The sequence below is a fragment of the Chiloscyllium punctatum genome, chromosome 32 (assembly GCF_047496795.1).
Source record: "Chiloscyllium punctatum isolate Juve2018m chromosome 32, sChiPun1.3, whole genome shotgun sequence".
NCBI classification, from domain to species: Eukaryota; Metazoa; Chordata; class Chondrichthyes; order Orectolobiformes; family Hemiscylliidae; genus Chiloscyllium; species Chiloscyllium punctatum.
In genome coordinates, this window is record NC_092770.1 from 30,498,627 (window position 1) to 30,518,434 (window position 19,808).

Here is a 19,808-nt window from a genome sequence, read left to right on the forward strand (position 1 = left end):
TTTTGTGAACCATAACAGAGGGATCAGTGTCATTCCTGTCAGTCACATACTTTCCAAGTTAACAGCTCCCCGATAACCACAGGTAAAAGCAGGATACCCAAATCAGGGTCCTAATGATTCCTTGTTGTGTTTCCCACTTGTTCTGATCTGTGTCACTCACATGGGTGTTCATTTTTGATACAGTTACCAACATGTAGCAAATCATTTTATTTTCCAGTCGACAGCGCCGCCTGTGGCCTGGAGGTGAAAGCCGTGGAGAGGCACGCATGCCCACTACGGTGAACTACAACGCCCGGCGTGCGCTGCGTGACACGCAGGGTCTGCGCAGGCGTGGTCCCGCCACCGGGCAGTAGGTGGTAGTTTCCGGTTCCGGCCTTTGACCGTCAGGAGGTTCATGGAAACGGCAGCAGTAACGGTCACGGCTCGGTGAGAGACTGGGGGGTGGGGACAGGGAAGGTCCGGGGGGTGGGGGATTTACTATGACGCACGGGGTCCCCGGGACAGAGACGCAGGGAGTTGAGGCCACCCCACAATCTCTCCCCCAGACCCTCCCCACCCCACACACATTCTTTGCCCCCTCCCCCAACATTTCCCCCTGGGACCCCCCCCCAAATCAGACCCACTCTTCCCAATGGACCCCAAGACCATCCCCTTGCCAGGACTGCCCCCATGCCCTGGGACACCAGCCCACTACCCTGACCAATCCCCTCAATCTGGAATGCTTCTTAGTGTGACACTCAGCATCCATTTCTACCCCTCCCCCCACCCCCCCTCCGGCCAACCTTCCCCTTGCACCCTTCAATCCCCCTTCAGTGTCCCCTGCCCTCCAGCTTCCACCTTTCTGTTGGACCCCCTTCCCAACACTTAGTTGACCATCTCGCCCTGTTTACCCTTGCATGTGTTCAGTTCAGTGCAGTGTCAAATTGGCTTATGTTGTATTTGGACCTGAATTGCTTTTTTAGTTACTTAAAACTCAAAAAACACACAAGCTTTGATCCTGTGTGTAGGTGTGAGGGAATAATGTTCCTGCAATCTCAAGACGTCTAATTTGGAGTTAAAGACAGTCTAGTTATAAATGCAACAATAGAAAGATGCTGGAAACCTCAAGTTAATACAGAACCTGGTGAAAACACTCAGCTTCTGGCTGTATTCAGGGAGATCAGAACATAGTTGGTGCTTCAAGTCTGTGATCTTCCATTAGATGTTATGATGTAGCTGATAAGCCGTAATTTCTGCAGATCCGTTACAACACAGAAAATGCCGTAGCCATTGAACTGAAAACCCAGTTTAGTTGAAATGCTGGATAACTAGGCCAGTAATCAGTGTGATTAAAACACAAGAGGATTTCTGCAACTCACAAAGTCTTTATTTTTAAAAATGATGTCTTAGTTAAGGACGAGCAAGTGAGGACTGCAAATGCTGGAGATCAGATTTGAAAGTGTGGGCTGAAAAAAGTACAGCAGGTCAGGCAGTATCTGAGGAGCAGGAGAATCGACGTTTCGGGCATAAGCACTTCATGCCCGAATCGTTGATTCTTCTGCTCCTCGGATGCTTTCTGGCCTGTCTTTTTAGTTAAGTCATTCTCTGAAGTAGTTGACAGATTTGCTTTTGTCACGGCCTTTTCTGTTTTTGTAGCTATCAGCAGGGCTCTATTGTTTGGACCCTTGCTTACAATCTCATGTGTTTGCCAATGGCCTAAACCGACTGCTCCAGTCCAGCGCTGTGTTGCCTTCACTGACGAGTAGATGTGAAGATCCTATCTGCCTGTTTTATGGCTGCAAGTAGTCTTTGGTCTAAAAATGAGGTCTTTAGTGTTTCAGACATGACTGACTCGTCTGAAATAGACCAGTGCTCCTAGTTATAGTTTATGGTGTCTTCCATTGCGAGGTTTGGTTCCCATGCTTTGCCAACACAGCCTCTAGTGGTCTTTATATTGGAAAATAAAGGTTTGCAATGTACAGGGAGAGAATGGAATTCATTGAGCTGTAGCTGGTGATACGTGGAATGAATTGACTCTGCTGCAGGATTGTATACTCCAACACAATCTGCTGCACATTCAGTGAACCATGTATTCAGGCATCTAGTAAATCAGTCTTTCCTTTTACAGAAATGAGTTGTACTATAGAGAAGGTTCTGGCTGATGCAAAAGCGCTGGTGGAACGGTTGAAAGAACATGACAGTGCAGCAGAAGCTCTCATTGAGCAGACCACTGCCCTCAACAAGCGAGTGGAGGCCATGAAGCAGGTGAGTGATATATAGCAATTACTTTGCAATCATATTTAGCTCGCAAATCTGCTATTTCTTGAATCCTCTTGTTGTACATGTCATGTTCCATAGGATGGTCATTCCTACACATACAGTTTGAATGGGAGTTCAGGTACCAATTTTTAGACATCTCAGTCATGCTGAGATGGTAACAGTGGGGCCTGCCTAAACTGACTGCAATTTGATAGTGGCCCCCAGGATTGTGTTCCAGGAAGAGTGATTTTTTTTTCTCAGGGATGTGTACAGCTTTGAAGAAAGACGAGATTTGAGGGAGCTTTGACAGTGTTGGTATTTGTAATACTGCTACTGTGATGCATCTCTGCTGGAGGTTATAAGGGCTGGAAGGTGCTGTTACTGTAATTTTGGAGAATTTCTGTAGCGCATCATGTTGATAACATGCTGCAGCCAGAGTCTCTTGATGGTGTGGAGAATGCTGATATTCTGCTCATTCTGGGACACTGTCTTAGCCTGTGACTAAATCTCTACCTTAAACTTTATAAAGCTCAAGCTAATCAGAACCCATTTGTTCTTTGCCTTGTCTGCAATCTAGCTTTCCTCAAACTCCTGGTGTCCTACAGTACTGGCTTTGCTGTTGGATTCTCAATTTAAATGGAGCATTAATCTGCTACATCGTGGGTCATATGTTTTGGATAAGTGTATCTTGGATATTTTAATTATTAATTGCACTGTTAACATCTCCATTTCCTCAATTTAGTTTCTTGTAGTTGCCTAATTTACCTGTAGGTGAGGCCACATCTGGAATACTATGTTCTGCTTCAATTTTCTTACTTGAGGAAGGATGTGAAAGCCATTAGAAGTAGTTCAGAGAAAATTCATTCAACTCATTCCTTGGGTGAAGTGGTTGTCTTCTGAGGAAAAAGTTGAACAAGTCGATTCTATTGAGGGGGCTTGACAGATTGGATATGGACGGGATGTTTTCCCTCATAGGGAAATCAAGAACTGGGGGGCATATTAAAAATTTAGGCAGCCCTCATTTAAAGTAATTGTTTTTCTATGAACGTCGTTGGTCTGTGAAGTTCTCATCCCCTGAGAGCAATGGAGACTGAGTTAGTAATTATTTTTAGGGTTGGATAGATTTTCGACAAATATAGAATTTGCTGGAAAAACTCCACAGGTCAAACAGCTTCTGTGGAGCGAAATCAGTGTTAACGTTTTGGGTCAAGTGACTTTCCTCAGAACAGTCCTGCTGAGCACCAGCAAATTCTATTTTTGTCTCTGATTTACACGATGTGCAGTTCTTTTGGTTTTAGTTAGATTTTTGATTGACGTGGAATCAGAGTTACAGCGGGGCAGGCAGGATCTTATCAAATGGCAGAGCAGGCTGGATAGGCTGAATGGCCTATTTCTGTTCCTAATGTATGTTACTAAGCATCTGTGATCTGAAAATAAATACAAACAAAGATCCATAAAGAGAATTTAGTGAAGGGGCAGGTAACATGTGAAGCAGGTTAATGCAAAATACTTGGAGAAATGTATTATTTTTAACAGCTGCTATTATAAAACACAAAAGGAAAGACACTTGTGTTGTAAATTCCTGTCCAAACATCGATACTTCTCTGTAGATAATTGCAGGGGGTTTTCCTATTTTTGTTGGAGTGCGCTGCACCTTTAAGTAATGAGCATTTAGAAATTGCTCAACTGCTTCAGTGCATATGGTGAGTTGGATGGGACCTATAATAGAATCCTAGAATAGTCTTGTTATGTAAAACAGTCTTAATGTGAAATTGTTTGTATAAATCTGCCCCCGTTCACTGTCATTGCTGCACTCAAAATGACAGATCGAGTTAGGAAGTTGTTGCTAGGATATCAGCAAAGAGAAGTGGTGAACATTTCCAATTTTCAAACTGTTTTATTAGGTGAAAAATGTGAGTGTGTATGTTTATACATCCAGCTTTAACTCTTTAAACTGGAGTACATTCTGAGCAGTACAACACCGTGATAAAATAATGATGGGGAGAAGTCTCTATAACAGATGGGGTTAATAGTGTAGGCTCATTGCAATAGATTGAAAGAAGGAATAAGTTGTGCAATGCTTTATCATGTCTCAGGAATACACAAAGTACTTCATTTATTTTCAAATGTAATCACTTCTGTTATGCAAGCAAAAATATAGCAGCCATTTTATACACAGTAATATCCCACTTTCAGTAGAGCAGTGACTGGTTAGTTAGTTTGAATGAGTACCAGCACAACAAGCACGGAATGGTTAAGGTAGGTTGGCATTCTTTAATTGGGAAGGCTGAAAATATTGTTTTTGATCCCTGCTCCAAATTCCATTCCCAGGCTTCTGAATTCATTCTTTACTTTGGCAACATGACATTAGATTAATCAATTTGTTTGTGACCTTGGTATCCCATTTCATCCTGAGATGAGCATCTGGCCTCATATTGGTACCACCATGAGGTTTACCCATTGCCGAAATTTGCCTCGTCTGAACTCATGTCCTGAATGAAATCCTTAATATTGTCTTTGTTACTTCTAGACTTGACTATCATGACTCCCGATGTGGTCTCCTCTACATTGGGGAGACTGGGCGCCTCCTAGCAGAGCGCTTTAGGGAACATCTCTGAGACACCTGCACCAATCAACCAAACTGCCCCATGGCCCAACATTTCAACTCCCCCTCCCACTCTGCCGAGGACATGGAGGTCCTGGGCCTCCTTCACCGCCGCTCCCTCACCACCAGATGCCTGGAGGAAGAACGCCTCATCTTCCGCCTCGGAACACTTCAACCCCAGGGCATCAATGTGGACTTCAACAGCTTCCTCATTTCCCCTTCCCCCACCTCATCCTAGTTTCAAACTTCCAGCTCAGCACTGTCTCCTTGACTTGTCCGGACTTGTCGAACCTGCCTATCTTCTTTTCCACCTATCCACTCCACCCTCTCCTCCTTGACCTATCACCTTCATCTCCTCCCCCACTCACCCATTATACTCTATGTTACTCTCTCCCCACCCCCACCCTCCTCTAGCTTATCTCTCCATGCTTCAGGCTCACTGCCTTTATTCCTGATGAAGGGCTTTTGCCCGAAACGTCGATTTCGCTGCTCGTTGGATGCTGCCTAAACTGCTGTGCTCTTCCAGCACCACTAATCCAGTATTTGCTTTCCAGCATCTGCAGCCATTGTTTTTACCCTATCATGACACTGTCATGTCTGATGTCACATAGAGTCATAGAGATGTACAGCATGGAAACAAACCCTTCGGTCCAACCTGTCCATGCCGACAAAATATCCTAACCCAATCTAGTCCCACTGCCAGCACCTGGCGCATTTCCCTCCAAACCCTTCCTATTCGTATATCCATCCAAATGCCTCTTAATTCCTCCGGGTGCTCCGGTTTCCTCCCACAATCCAAAAATGTGCAGGTTAGGTGAATTGGCCATGCTAAATTGCCCATAGTGTTAGGTGAAGGGGTAAATAGAGTGGGTTGCACTTTGGCGGGTCGGTGTGGACTTGTTGGGCCGAAGGGCCTGTTTCCACACTTTAAGTAGTCTAATCTAATCTAAATGTTGCAATTGTACCAGCCTCCACCACTTCCTCTGGCAGCTCATTCCATTCACGTACCACCCTCTGTGTGAAAAAGTTGCCTCTTATATCTTTCCCCTCTCACCCTAAACCTATGCCCTCTAGTTCTGGACTCCCCCACCCAAGGGAAAAGACTTTGTCTATTTACCCTTTCCATGTCGCTCATAATTTTGTAAACCTCTATGTTGGACCTTCTGTAATTCAAATGTCATCTTAACAAATCTTAGTTGCCCCATGCCTCAGTCCATGAGACTCATTCACTTATCACCACTAACTTTCATTGGCAGCCAGTCAAGTAACATCTTGATTTTAAAGTTTCATCCTTCCTTTCAAATCTCTCCATGGCTTTACACCGCTCCCCCCCACCCCGGCCCCCCAATCTATCTGTAAACTCCTCCAGCCCCACAACTCTCCAATATCCACATTCCTCTACTTGTGCATTTCCAGGCATAATTGCTTTACAATGGTAGCCCCAACTTCAGTTGTCTAAACCCCTAACTGTGGTATGCCCTGCTAAAATCCCCTCTGCCTTGCTTTCTTCCTTTGAAGAAGACTTTGGTCATCTCATCTAATAACTCCTTGTTCGATTTGGTGTCATACTTTGTATTATGGGCAGCACGGTGGCTCAGTGGTTAGCACTGCTGCCTCACAGCACTAAGGACCTAGGTTCAATTCCCCCCTCAGCAACTGTCTGCGTGGAGTTTGCACATTCTCCCTGTTTCTGCATGGGTTTTCTCCGGATGTTTCAGTTTCCTCCCCTGGTCCAAGGATGTGCAGATTAGGTGGATTGGCCTTATTAAATTGCCCATTGTGTTTAGGGATGTATAGGCTAAGTGATTTAGCCACAGGGAATCTGGAATTCTGGGGATAGGGTAGGGGACTGGATCTGAGTGGGATGATGTTCGGAGGGTTGGAGTAGACACAATGTGCTGAAAGGCCTACTTCCACACTATAGGGATTCTATGACTCGATGTGCTGTAGTGAAATGCTTTTGGGGTGTTTCATTACATGAAATAAGCTATATAAACTAAGTTATTGTCTTTTCCATTCTGACAAGTATCAGTTAACCATTAGTTTTTATTTTCTATATCTCAACCAGTTTTGTATCCATGTTGCTACTGTCCCCTGAGCTAAACTGTTTTTGAGTCTGTTGTCTTGCAGACATTTTGGAAGTCCATGTACACCATCAACAGCACCATTACCCTCATCATTTCTCTCTGTTACCATTTCAAAAAAATCTGCAATAGATGTAGAGGAGGTGTTGGAGGCTAATACAATTACAGCATTTAATAGGCATCTGGATGGTTATATGAATAGGAAGGGTTTAGAGGGTAGGGGCCAAGTGCTGGCAAATAGGACGAGATCAGAATATCTGGTTGGCATGGATGAGTTGGACTGAAGAGCCTGTTTCAATGCTGTATAACTCTAACTCTAAGTACGATAACGATTTTAAAAAAGGCACGATACTGTGAATGATGGAAATCTGCAGTAAAGGCGGGTCTAGCAGCCTCTGTGAAGAGAGAAAACAAGTTGATATGAAAGCCCAAAATGATTTCTTCAGAACTGAATGCAAGCTTAAAAACATTTTTTACCTTAAGTGTATGCTGACTTATCCAACTGACTTATCCAACTGAACTGAACTGTGGGCAACACGATGGCACAGTGGTTAGCACTGCTGCCTCACAGCGCCAGAGACCCGGGTTCAGTTCCCGCCTCAGGCGACTGACTGTGTGGAGTTTGCACATTCTCCCCGTGTCTGCGTGGGTTTCCTCCGGGTGCTCCGGTTTCCTCCCACAGTCCAAAGATGTGCAGGTTGGGTGAATTGGCCATGCTAAATTGCCCGTAGTGTTAGGTAAGGGGTAAATGTAGGGGTATGGGTGGGTTGCGCTTCGGCGGGTCGGTGTGGACTTGTTGTAATGTAATCTAATCTAAAAATCCCCTTTTTTTCCATGTGACTGTTAATTCTATCCCAAATAATTGTTTCAAGAAGTTTCCCCAACACTGAAGTTAAGCTTACATATCTGTATTTGCTGAGCTTATCCTTCCACAAGGATGTTAGATTTTGTAATTTTCCAGTCCTCTGGCACCTCCCCTTAGTCTAGGAAAAACTAAAAGATGATGGACAGAGCCTCTGCAGTTTCTGCCCTCACTCCCTTCAATATTCTGAGGTGTATCTCATTCAGTTGGGTGCTTAATCCCCTTTCCTTGTGTTTGTTATCTGACCTTAGCCTGGGCAGCTGCTGATGGTTCTCCACTTGCCCTTGGTCTTCCTTGGGCAGGTCCTGATGAAGGGCTTTTGCCCGAAACGTTGATTTCGAAGCTACTTGGATGTTGCCTGAACTGCTGTGCTCTTCCAGCACCACTAATCCAGAATCTGGTTTCCAGCATTTGTAGTCATTGTTTTTACCTCGCTGATTTTAACCCTACTGCGAATCCTCTTGCAAGGATGCCTGCCTTGAAGAAGTTTTCCTCCTCTCTCTACAAGAATCTCAGGGAGTCCCTCTCCCACTGAAACTCCCAGGTCATTTCCTCTGCCCTGAAGCTCTTCAGTAACTGTCCCCTTGACTTGTCTGGACTTGTCCTACCTGCCTATCTCCTTTTCCACCTATCCACTCCACCCTCTCCTCCTTGACCTATCACCTTCATCCCCTCCCCCACTCACCCATTGTACTCTATGCTACTTTCTCCCCACCCCCACCCTCCTCTAGCTTATCTCTCCACGCTTCAGGCTCACTGCCTTTATTCCTGATGAAGGGCTTTTGCCCGAAACATCGATTTCGAAGCTCCTTGGATGCTGCCTGAACTGCTGTGCTCTTCCAGCACCACTAATCCAGAATCTGGTTTCCAGCATCTGTAGTCATTGTTTTTACCTGGAATAACCATAAGGTGATTTCCCAATTAATGCCCGCTAGCTGAAAACAACTAAATAACATAGACCCTCTTGTGGTGCAGTGCTAGTGTCCCTGCCATGGTCCGGGAGGCTGGCTTCAAGTCCAACCTGCTCCTGAGGTGTGAATGTCTCTAAACAGGTTGATTAGAAAAGTAGATTAATTTTAAAGAATTTACAATTAATTTCATGTTTTATTGTGGCACAGTGGAGGTTCATACCTCTGAGCCAGGAGACTTGGGTTCAAGTCCTTCCTCTGCTCTAGAGGTGTGTAATAATATTTTTGAGTAAGTTGATTTGAAATAACTATCTCAAAGGTCTTTGTCTTCAGACATTGCCTTATCTGGGATATTGCGTTTATCTGTGTTAACATGAACATGTTATTTATGTCTTTTCAGCCAGGTGAGGAGAAATGGGCTGGCAGAGGAAAGCTATTCATATACCCATCCAGATGCCTTTTAAATGCCTTGCAATTGTACCAGCATCCACCACTTCCTCTGGCAGTTCACTCCATACATTGCTCTATGAAAAAGTTGCCCCTTAGATCCCTTTTATATGTTTCCCCTATCACCCGAAACGTATGGCCTCTAGTTCTGGACTCCCCCACACTAGGGAAAATACTATGTCTATTTATCCTATCCATGCCCCTTATAGAGTCATAGAGATGTACAGTATGGAAACACACCCTTCGGTCCAACCCGTCCATGCCGACCAGATATCCCAACCTAATCTAGTCCCACCTGCCAGCACCTGGCCCATATCTCTCCAAACCCTTCCCATTCATATACCCATCCACATGCCTTTTAAATGTTGCAATTGTACCAGCCTCCACCACTTCCTCTGGTAGCTCATTCCATATATGTACCACCCTCTGCATGAAAAAGTTGCCCATTCAGTCCCTTTTATATCTTTCCCCTGTCACCCTAAACCTTTGCCCTCTAGTTCTGCACTCCCCGACCCCAGGGAAAAGACTTTGTCTATTTATCCTATCCATGCCTCTCATGATTTTATAAAACTGCTGTAAAATCACCTAAGAGCCTCCAATGCTCCACGAAAACAGCCCCAATCTATTCAGCCTCTCCCTGTATCTCAAATCCTCCAACCTTGGTAATATCCTTGTAAATCCTTTCTGAATCCTTTCAAGTTTCACAACATCCTTCTGATAGGAAATAAACCAGAATTGCAGAAACAGTGGCCTAACCAATGTCCTGTACAGCCACAACATGACCACCCAACTCTGACCAATAAAGGAAAGCATACCAAACGCCTTCTTCACTGTCCTGTTCATCTGCGACTCTACTTTCAAGGAGGTATGAACTTACACTCCAAGGTCTCTTTGTTCAGCAACACTCCCCAGCACCTTTCCATTAAGCGTATAAGTCCTGCTCTGATTTGCTTTTTCAAAATGCAGCACCTCCCATTTCTCTGAATTAAACTCCATCTGCCACTTCACAGCCCATTGGCCCATCTGAACAAGATCCTGTTGTAATTTGAGGTAACCTTCTTTGCTGTCCACTACACCTCCAATTTTGGTGTCATCTGCAAACTTACTAACTGTACCTCTTATGCTCGTATCCAAATCATTTATGTAAATGACGAATAGTAGAGGACCCAGCACCAATCTTGTGGCACTCCACTGGTCACAGGCCTCCAGTCTGAAAAACCAAGGTATTCTGAGGTAATCATCTTTGCTGTCCACTACACCACCAATTTTGGTGTCATCTGCAAACTTGTGGTATGATTTATCCTGGATGCTGTTGAGTTTCGAATTTGTTGGAGCTGCAGCCATCCAGGCAAGTGGAGAATTGTGGATGATGGTAAAATATTTGGGAAATGTGCAGTGAAGGGATTACTAAAGAATTGCTGCTCTTGTAGCCCCAGTATATAACTGGTCTTCCAGATATATATAGCTGGCCTTCCAGCTACTCTAGGAATGTTGTCAGGACCTATAGCCTTTGCAGTATCCTGTGTCTTTCACCTAGTTATCTTCACAATGTCCAGAGATAATGGAAGCTTTTGTTCTCCCAGTTAAGAGATTGTCTGGCAGGGAGTAAATAATTAGAGAGGAGTAGAGGGGGTTTAGATTTTGCTGGAGTTTGAAAATCAATCAAGAGAGTGAAAGGTTATTGGGGGCTAGCAGGAATGTCGAGTAATCAGAGCAGCCATGATCTTATTGAATGGTAGAGCAGGCTCAAGGGGACAGGTGGCCTGCTGCTCCTCACTTGGAAATAGATTCACCCTCATTGTATCCTCTTAAAAGGCAATGAGAAGAAGTGGGTGTCAATGTATTCATTATTGTAGTTGGAAATGGCTTGTTCTGTGGCAATTATTCAATTCTGTTCTTCAAAGAAAACCTGACAATGAAAATCTACCCACAAATTCTGTCCAGTCAAATGGCCAGAGTTCATTTGATGCTAGATGAATACATCTTTACTCTCTAAATTTAGCATGAAGGTGGTAGTGGACTACATTTCTATTGAACTTTTATAAGGCCTCAGATTATTGAAGATCTGTGGCATTTCAGAAAAAGTTACTGCTATCTAGACAGTTTTGAGTTTTATTTTCAATCTTATTTTTGTTCAGCCAAATGGACGGGATGACTTATGTCAAACAGGACAATCCTGTCCAATAACGATCAGCAGACAAAGTGACCTTGGTTAAAAATGCTACTTGTTCCTTCTTGCAAGATAGTGCACTTAACGCTTATCTTTCATTATCCAGTTCCCCGCAACCCCCGTAGTTAACTGAGGGAAACGTTTGCATTACAGGCAGAACCTGCAACTTCTAACACGCAGATTCAGACTCTCGCTCGACTGGAACATTTCGTGGTGACCTATTTCTGCAATATTCTGGACTTGATTGGGATTTTTTTTGGTTATTGAGCTCATAGAGAATTGTGGTATATCTTCTTTCCTTGGGTGTTTTTTTTTGTCCAGTACCAGGAAGATATTCAGGAACTAAATGAAGTAGCTAGGCATCGCCCTCGCTCCACCCTTGTGATGGGAATCCAACAAGAAAACAGACAAATAAGAGACCTACAGCAGGAAAATAAAGGTGAACCTTCATTGTATCTATTAATACAACACCTAATTGAGACATGCAGTTCAGTGTACAGGTATATTCCTTTCAAACCATTCATCTTTACATGGCAATATGATAGAATCCACTTCAGTTCTGTGCATTACAATGTGCAGTAATAAAGTACTAAAAATGGTGATACAGCTTGTTGCATTTGAAGAGAAATTTATTCCATCTTGTGTGGTACCAGGCCATGGCACTAAATGCTGGTTTAGCCAGTGCTCATATCCCATCCACAAATATAAAATAATATCTAAAAATTAAAGTCAAAACATTTAATCTTAAGCTTTAGTCAACCAGTTGGTGAAGGAAGAGACCAGAATCTATCTTTTCGTAATTTTAGGTTTGTTCACAAAGTGAGGCACTGTAATTTTATTGTTCCTAATTCTACCATGCACCACATGTGTCTATTCATGTCTGTTCATACCCCTCTGAAGTATAATAAACAAATAAACTTGGAGAGGTGAGCTCTAACTCAACTGTAACCAAAGCAAAAACTTTTACTGGAAACTCACCAAATTAAAGTATTGTTTTCATGATGCACTTCAGCTGAGTAATCCCGGAAAACTTTGAGACACTTGCAGATGTTGCCTGTTTCCTGTCCAAACGCAGGCGGAGGTGGACCTAACCAGGAAAGATGAGCAGGCAGCAGAGTTGAACAAGTCCCCCCTCAAGCACTGGCAACCTGACTTTGTTAATGGCCAAGCCCAGGAACAAGCTAATGAGGCTCAAATCAAATCTAAATACCCCAAGTGTGTTGCATGCATTTCCTGTTTGGCTCAGTGTTTGGATCTGAACAGTGCTCTTCGTGCAAGAATGTCTGATTATACCTGATACCTAGTGGTACTATCACTGACCTATTAATCCACAGACCCATATAATGTTCTGGGGACCCAGGTTCAAATCCCAACACAGCAGATGGTGGAATTTGGATTCAATAAAATTATGGAATTAAGAGTCTAACGATGACCATGAAACCCCCATTGTTGGAAAATCCCATCTCATTCGCTAATGCTCTTTAAGGAAGGAAACTGCTGTCCTTACCTGGTTTGGAGTCCTGATCCACAGCAATGTGGTTGACTCTTAACTGCCCTCAGGCAATTAGGGATGGGCAATAAATGCTGGCCTAGCCAGCGAGACCCTCACCCCAGGAATGAATTTTAAAATTTCAAAAGTTTTGGTAAAACCAAGAATCTTTTGATTGGATAGTGTAGCGTTATTGCCGTGAAGCGTTGGTGATGAACTGTCATTGGATTCTTCTTGTTCTTAGAATTACGGACATCACTAGAAGAACATCAATCCGCACTGGAGCTCATCATGAGTAAGTACAGGGAGCAGATGTTCCGCCTGCTGATGGCCAGCAAGAAGGATGACCTTATGATGATCACAAAATTAAAGGAACAGCACTCCAAGGTTTGTGGCAAAATCCTCTTTGTTTCTTCCATTTTTCTGTCAAATATACAGTTTTGTGTGTCATAGCTCCCTCGTATCGAGAACAGGAAGAAGGGAGCTACTCTTGAATTGTACCAAAATAAAATTGGTGCATCTTTTATTTAAAAGCTCCGGTTCAATTCAAGGATTACATTTTTACAAGTTTACAAATAAAGTAATCGTTAGACACCCTCATTTTTCTTTAATGCAGGTAGTTAAGACCTGGAGCTTGCTACTTGAAAAGGCAGAAAAAGCAGTTTCAGGAATAAGAGAATTGGAAAAATACTTGAAAGGATTAAAAATTTGCAGAAGTATAGAAATGAAATCGTTTGGATAATCCTGTCACAAGTCCAGCGATTATATTGCATGCGGGTTTCTGTGGCATAATTCATGATTCATCAATATGAATTGGCTGTGATTGATGAATTGTGGACACTTTGGATAACGCAGATTTTCTACTGAACGGGTATAGCGATTTTTCTATAGCGATCTTCTACAGTGTGATTTTCTATAGCGTGGGTTGCAGAGGAATGCAACAGTCGTGTCACAGCAGAACGACCTGTATTTGAAATGGTAGAATGCAGTGCCTCCTACGATCTTAAAAGGGACATTGATGTGCTTATTTTAACAGTGCAATGTTATTGGAGGAATTGTCATTTTTTTAAAAAGACAAATTTGTTGTCAAACTGAATACTCCATAGAATTTACTTCGGCTTATTTGGCAAGATCAGACAAGTAATATAGTCTGCTACTGTTTGAGGTATTGAAAGAGGCAAGTTATGGCTATTGAGCCATGTGAAGGACCAGTACAAAATCTCTGTTTTCCAAAACAGACACAGAAATTGCTGGAGGAACTCAGCAGCTCTACCTGTGGAGAGAAATCAAAGTTAAAATTTCAAGTCTAGTGATCTTTCTTCAGAATTCTGCTTTCTCTGCACAGATGCTGCCAGACCTGCTGAGTTTCTCCAGCAATTTCCGATTTCTGGCATCTGCAGTTCTGTCTCTTATTTTAGTGCTATACTTCCTGTGCTTTGGAATTGCCCTCATACCTGGTGTAATGAAGACCTCTCACATGGGACTGTAAAAATCCCAGTGGTTTCAGCCAGGTTGCTTTGTGTGTGCTACGGAAACTTCACACTGGTGCACTCTGGCTGCTTGGTAGAGGTAATAGTCTACTGTTGAGGTAAATGTCCTCACTAAAAAATATCCCACAGGTTATGGAAAAAGACAAAAAATAGGAGTTAGCCATTTGGCCCAGTGAGCCCACTTCACCATTCACAATTTTGGCTGATCCTCTCCCTCACTGACATACTCTTGTTCTTTCCTCTTATTCCTTATGCCTTTAGCATCTAGAAATCCATTTCTTAAATATATTCAGTGACTTCCCCTTCACACCAACCCCTGAAGGAAGAAATTTCTCCTCATCTCAGTCCAAAATGGACGCTGAGACTTTGACTCCTTGATCTGGACCCCTCAGACAGAGGAAACATTATCCCTGCATCCAGTCTGTCTGAATCTGAGACAAGTCAGAATTCTCAGGAATCAGGTTATGGTCCAACCTTTTGAAGCTGTACTCCTTCATCAGGTGAAGTGATTAAAATAAACCTGTTGGACTATAACCTGCTGTCCTACGACTTCTGACTTTGTCCACACCAGTCCAACACCCCCTCATCATAAAATTTTAGATATTTCAATTTAAAAAACCTCATTCTTCTAAATGCAAGTGAATACAGTGAATATCTTAGCGAGTTTTGAGAAGATTTGTAGCTCAGGTTGAGGTTCTGGGTGTAGGTTTGCTCGCTGAACTGGAAGGTTTATTTCCAGACGTTTCGTCGCCATACTAAGTAACATCTTCAGTGAGCCTCCAGGCAAAGCACTGGTGATGATTCCTGCTTTCGATTTATAGGTGTGGATTTCTTTGGGTTGGTGATAGGGTGACGAAACATCTGGAAATGAACCTTCCAGCTCAGCGAGCAAACCTACACCCAGAAAGCAAGTTAACATTAAAGCCCAAAAAGGTCTCTCATTCTTCTAAATGTGAGTGAATACAGTGAATATCTCTTGTATGACAAACCTTCCAACCCAGGAATCAGTCAGGTGAACCATTGCTGCACTCTCTCTATTGTGAGTATATCTTTTCTTGGAGACCAGAACCTCAAGCACTGCTCCATTGTGGTTACCATGTCCCTGTACAGCTGCAGTAAGGCTGTACTCAAATCCTCTTGCAATGAATGCCAACATAGCATTTGCTTTCCTGTTTGCTGCATCTCCATAAATAACTTTACTGATTCTGTTGCAAGCCCTGTATAATGATTCTTCAGAAATTTGGAATCATATTGGACTCAAAACATTAACTTTCTCCCTCTCCACAAATAATGCCGAGTTTCTCCAGTGTTCTCTGCTTTTATTGCTGCGTCTGACTGTTTGCTTTCAATATCTGTTGTATAAGAGAATTCAGGTCCCTTTCCCAATCTATCACCATCTTCATTGATACTCTGCCGTTCTGTTTTCCCCCTCAAAGTGGACAATTTCACACATCCATGTTATACTGAATCTGCCACACATTTTTCCACTGACTAACTTGTCTAAGTTGCCTTAAAACCTCCTCTCAACTCACTCCTACCTAGTTTTATCTCAACCAGCTTGGAAAAAGTAAACTCCATTTTCTCATATAAGCCATATGTATTGTACGTATTAGTGAATACCTGGGGCCCAAGCATTGATCTTTACAATACTCTACTTGTCACTGTCTTCTACTGCAAAACAGCCCACTTGTTTCTCTGTTTCTTGTTTGCTAACTAAATCTCAACCCTTGGTTAGTATTTTACTAACAAATCCATATTCAATTATTTTGCACAATAACTTCCTCATCAAAGTCTTTATCCATGAAACTGGGAGAGTGAATAGAAAGGAGTTAAAGGGCTTATTATTAGTCAGAAATAGAGCCATAAGCTTTATCAGTATAGAGAGCTTTTTAAAATCAACAAAAATACCACTTCTAATGAGAAGACTCCAGCTGTAGTACAGTGGAGCAGGTAGGACATTTCACTGAAATTACAAGTTAACATAAAATGCCTTTCACAGCTTGCATAAGAGTTCAAAATGCATTTTATATATAATATATACACTCACCTGCCCATAAAACATCCTAGCCTTAAGGAGAGGTAATGGTCTAGTTGGTATTATGGCTACACTATTCATACAAGGACCTAGGTAACATTCTGGGGACCTGGGTTTGAATCCTGTCATGGTAGATAAAGAACAAAGAAAATTTACGGCCCAGGAACAGGCCCTTTGGCCCTCCAAGCCTGAGCCAATCCAAATATACTATCTAAACCTATCGGTCAATTCCTAAGCATCTGTGTATCCGTCTACTCCCCACCTACTCATTCATTTATCCAGACACATCTTAAATGAATCTACCGTGCCTGCCTCTACCACCTCTGCTGGCAACACGTTCCAAACACCCACCACCCTCTGTGTGAAGTATTTGCCGCATGTATCCCCCTTAAACTTTCCACCTCTCTCACCTAGATGGTGGAATTTGAATTCAGTTTCAAAAAAATCTAGGTTAAGGGTCTAATGGCGACCGTGAATCCTTTGTTGATTGTGGGGGCCAAACACCATCTGATTCACTGATATTCTTTAAGGAAGGAAACTGCCATCCTTACCTGGGCTGATTCTTCCCAGTTCTGGATGCGCAATGACCAGGGCTGCCCGCATCCCACGAATAAATAAATGAAAAGAGCAGGCAATGTTTCTTGCGCATGTGTAAAATTCTCTCATGTACCATCAGCATTTTTGGGGAAGTCAGTTGCCTCTGGTCTGGAGCACAGTTACACTGTTTACCTCTTCCACATCTTTAAAAGCACTGCTTAAATAAGAAGATCCAGAAAATTGCTTTTCATCAGCTGGGGTTCATTAGAAGTCATTTTGTAATTGTTTATAAATTTCAGGTCAGTGATATTTTGTCACTTTCTGTATTCCTGACTGACTTTCTGTCTTTTATTTTGCTTTCTGTACCTGACTTGATATTGGATTAACTACTCTAACACTTCCTAGTTCAGACACTAATCAACTCTTCATTTTGGTTAAGGAGACACTGTGCTGTTGTCATCATCCCCCTGAAGGGGGCACTGTTTTATGGCTGGTTACAGTCCACAGTTACCATATGACTGCAAAGTCCTGCATGTCATTATGTACAAGAACTGACCTGATGCTTTTGAACACTGGGAATGAAGTGTGATCATTGGAAGTAAGAGGTTTCTTTAGTGCATGCAAAATTTACTTCTGGGCTCTGTTCCCTACAGGAACTCCAAGTCCACGTGGATAAGATCAATGAAATGGCCACAGTGATGCGAAAGGCAATTGAGATAGATGAGCAGCGTCTGTTTAAGGAACAAGAGCGAATTGTTCAATTAGAAGTGAGTAGAATGCAAAAATGAAAATATAATTGTTCGCCTGGCTTTGGAAGTCATTTAAATTGCATCCCCCTCTCAAAAGTTCTGCTTTGCCCTAGTTTCAAGTAAATGTTATTCTCGATGCTAAAACATGCAATTATTCCATCAACAGAAGATAATTTCAGAGATTTTTAGATGTATAATGCCTGCTGCTTCTTAGTTTCTGCTTATGTAGTCTTATCTGTAATTTTAAAAGCTGTTTGAAAGATTTAAAGTAGTTATCTCCATGAAGTGGATGTAGAGATACTGAAAGGACATAATGGGTTAAGTTGACATTTCTCGAGAGAGGGCAGATTAGCATTTCAGGTGCAGTCTTTCTACACCTGATGCACAACTTCAATTTTTACATTTGTAGATGTAAGAGGATTTATTTCTGCCATTTATTTTTGTTTTACATCTCAATTCTATTTTCCATCAGTTTTATTTTACCAACCTCTTTTCAAATGTTTTTGAGCACGGTCATATTAAGGTTATATGACCAACAAAGAAGCTTGGTGTTTTGTTATTTATAATTCCTAATGTTTCTGACACTGGGACCTCAATGGACCTAGGAACAGAGCTAAATGCTTCAGCAGGCCTGTTTTAATCCCACCCTCCACTTGGATAGCATTGCCAAAGTTGCTCAGTTGCCTTAAAGCTAATTGTTTCTTTGCAGTTTGAAAACAAAGGCTTAAGAGAGGTTCTTCAGATAAACAAGGAATCTTTTCTGTACCTGAAGGAAGAGCTATCGGAAAGTACATCATTATCTGGTTTAGTCACAAATGCCAACCTCAGCATGCGGAAAAGTTGAAAGACTTCTGGGATCCTTGAGCTTCCACTAATTAATCTCTATATTAGCACATGTTGATGTTATCTTCAAACTGACTGAGCCAGTGCATCAAATAGGTACAGATAACTGTTAATTTTTGCAGCTATATTAGGGGGTTTCATGGCACACTTAATTACACTGATTGGAAGAGCTTACTATCTTTTATTGCATGATTGGCTTTAATTTTTAAAAAGTGTTCATTTGTTGGTTTTTGTTGAATGTGGCTGGCGTTTTGTGTTTAATTTAGGGTCCACCTCATTCCTATCTGCTTTTCTGGCGGTGAGTACAGTTCAGTCTCAACATGCTATACCACTGCCACCAGAACAGGCCTCAGGGAAAATAAAGCAATCACTAGTTTACCCTTTGCAAATATGAAACCCCTGTGTGTATGTGTATATAGGAAATATAAATTGTGTAATTTTTAATGCCGACAGATTGGGGACGTGATGTTGGGGATTGAGGAACAGATTGTGCCATACACTTGAATGTTTACTATCACAAAGTTGAAATTGGAGAAATATTTATTCTTTAGAATTTTAACTGACCAGGTCTAGTAAGTATGCACCAGTACTGCTGTAGGGTGGAAGAACAGAGGACCGAATTCCAGGGCAAACCTATAGATTGAGTTCTATTTTTTACCGTATTGATTCAGAATATAAGATCAGTAACTGGGATTAGGTTATTAATCCTGTGATTTCTGTACTATATGTTTGTGGATGTGTATATTTTTGATTTAATAAAGAGACATTGATTAAAGCCTGTCGTACATGCCTTCAAGCATTGTAATTCAGCAGTCCAATGTGCCATATCTCAACCAGAGGCTGAAGGTTTGTGCAGCTGATTTGTCATTGGAAGAACTCATAGGCTGATTAACAGTCTCACCTTTTTGTATCCATGTACTTTTCTGATGGAAGTAGAAGGTTGTTCTTCACTGTGTCTAACGCCAAAAAGGAAAACGAGCAAGTCTGAGGTCCTGGGAGGATTTATAGACCAGCTGATCCTTATCAGACTGTGATTGTCTTTAAATCTATTACCTGTAAATTGAATCAGCTGCCTCCACAGATGAGATGGCATTGAGGACAGTGTGGGTGGAGAAAATCTAGTACAATCATGATCAGTTATTCCAGCACTGGCCATCCCTCCATCATAAGGTCAAAAGTGGGGATGTTTGCCAATAATTACAGCTTCAATAACAGCTCAGTACCATATCCACAAATATATCACAAATGCATATGTGAAGTGCTAGAGAAACTCAGCAGGCTGGGCAATATCGGTGGAGAGAGAAACTGAGTTCTTCTTCAGAACTGGTTAACTAGTTCTAACACTGGGGTT

The 19,808-nt window shown here is 42.3% G+C and overlaps 1 protein-coding gene across 1 annotated transcript; it reads left to right on the plus strand.

The window, feature by feature from the left end:
• The first annotated feature begins 335 nt into the window (after positions 1–335).
• fgfr1op2 (FGFR1 oncogene partner 2) lies at positions 336–19,232 on the plus strand. Its single transcript, XM_072551980.1, has 6 exons — positions 336–426; positions 2,108–2,244; positions 11,636–11,753; positions 13,048–13,190; positions 17,519–17,632; positions 18,324–19,232. The coding sequence occupies exons 2-6, from the start codon at positions 2,110–2,112 to the stop codon at positions 18,456–18,458; spliced, it is 645 nt and encodes a 214-aa protein (XP_072408081.1). The 5' UTR covers positions 336–426; positions 2,108–2,109; the 3' UTR covers positions 18,459–19,232.
• Positions 19,233–19,808: the final 576 nt, after the last annotated feature.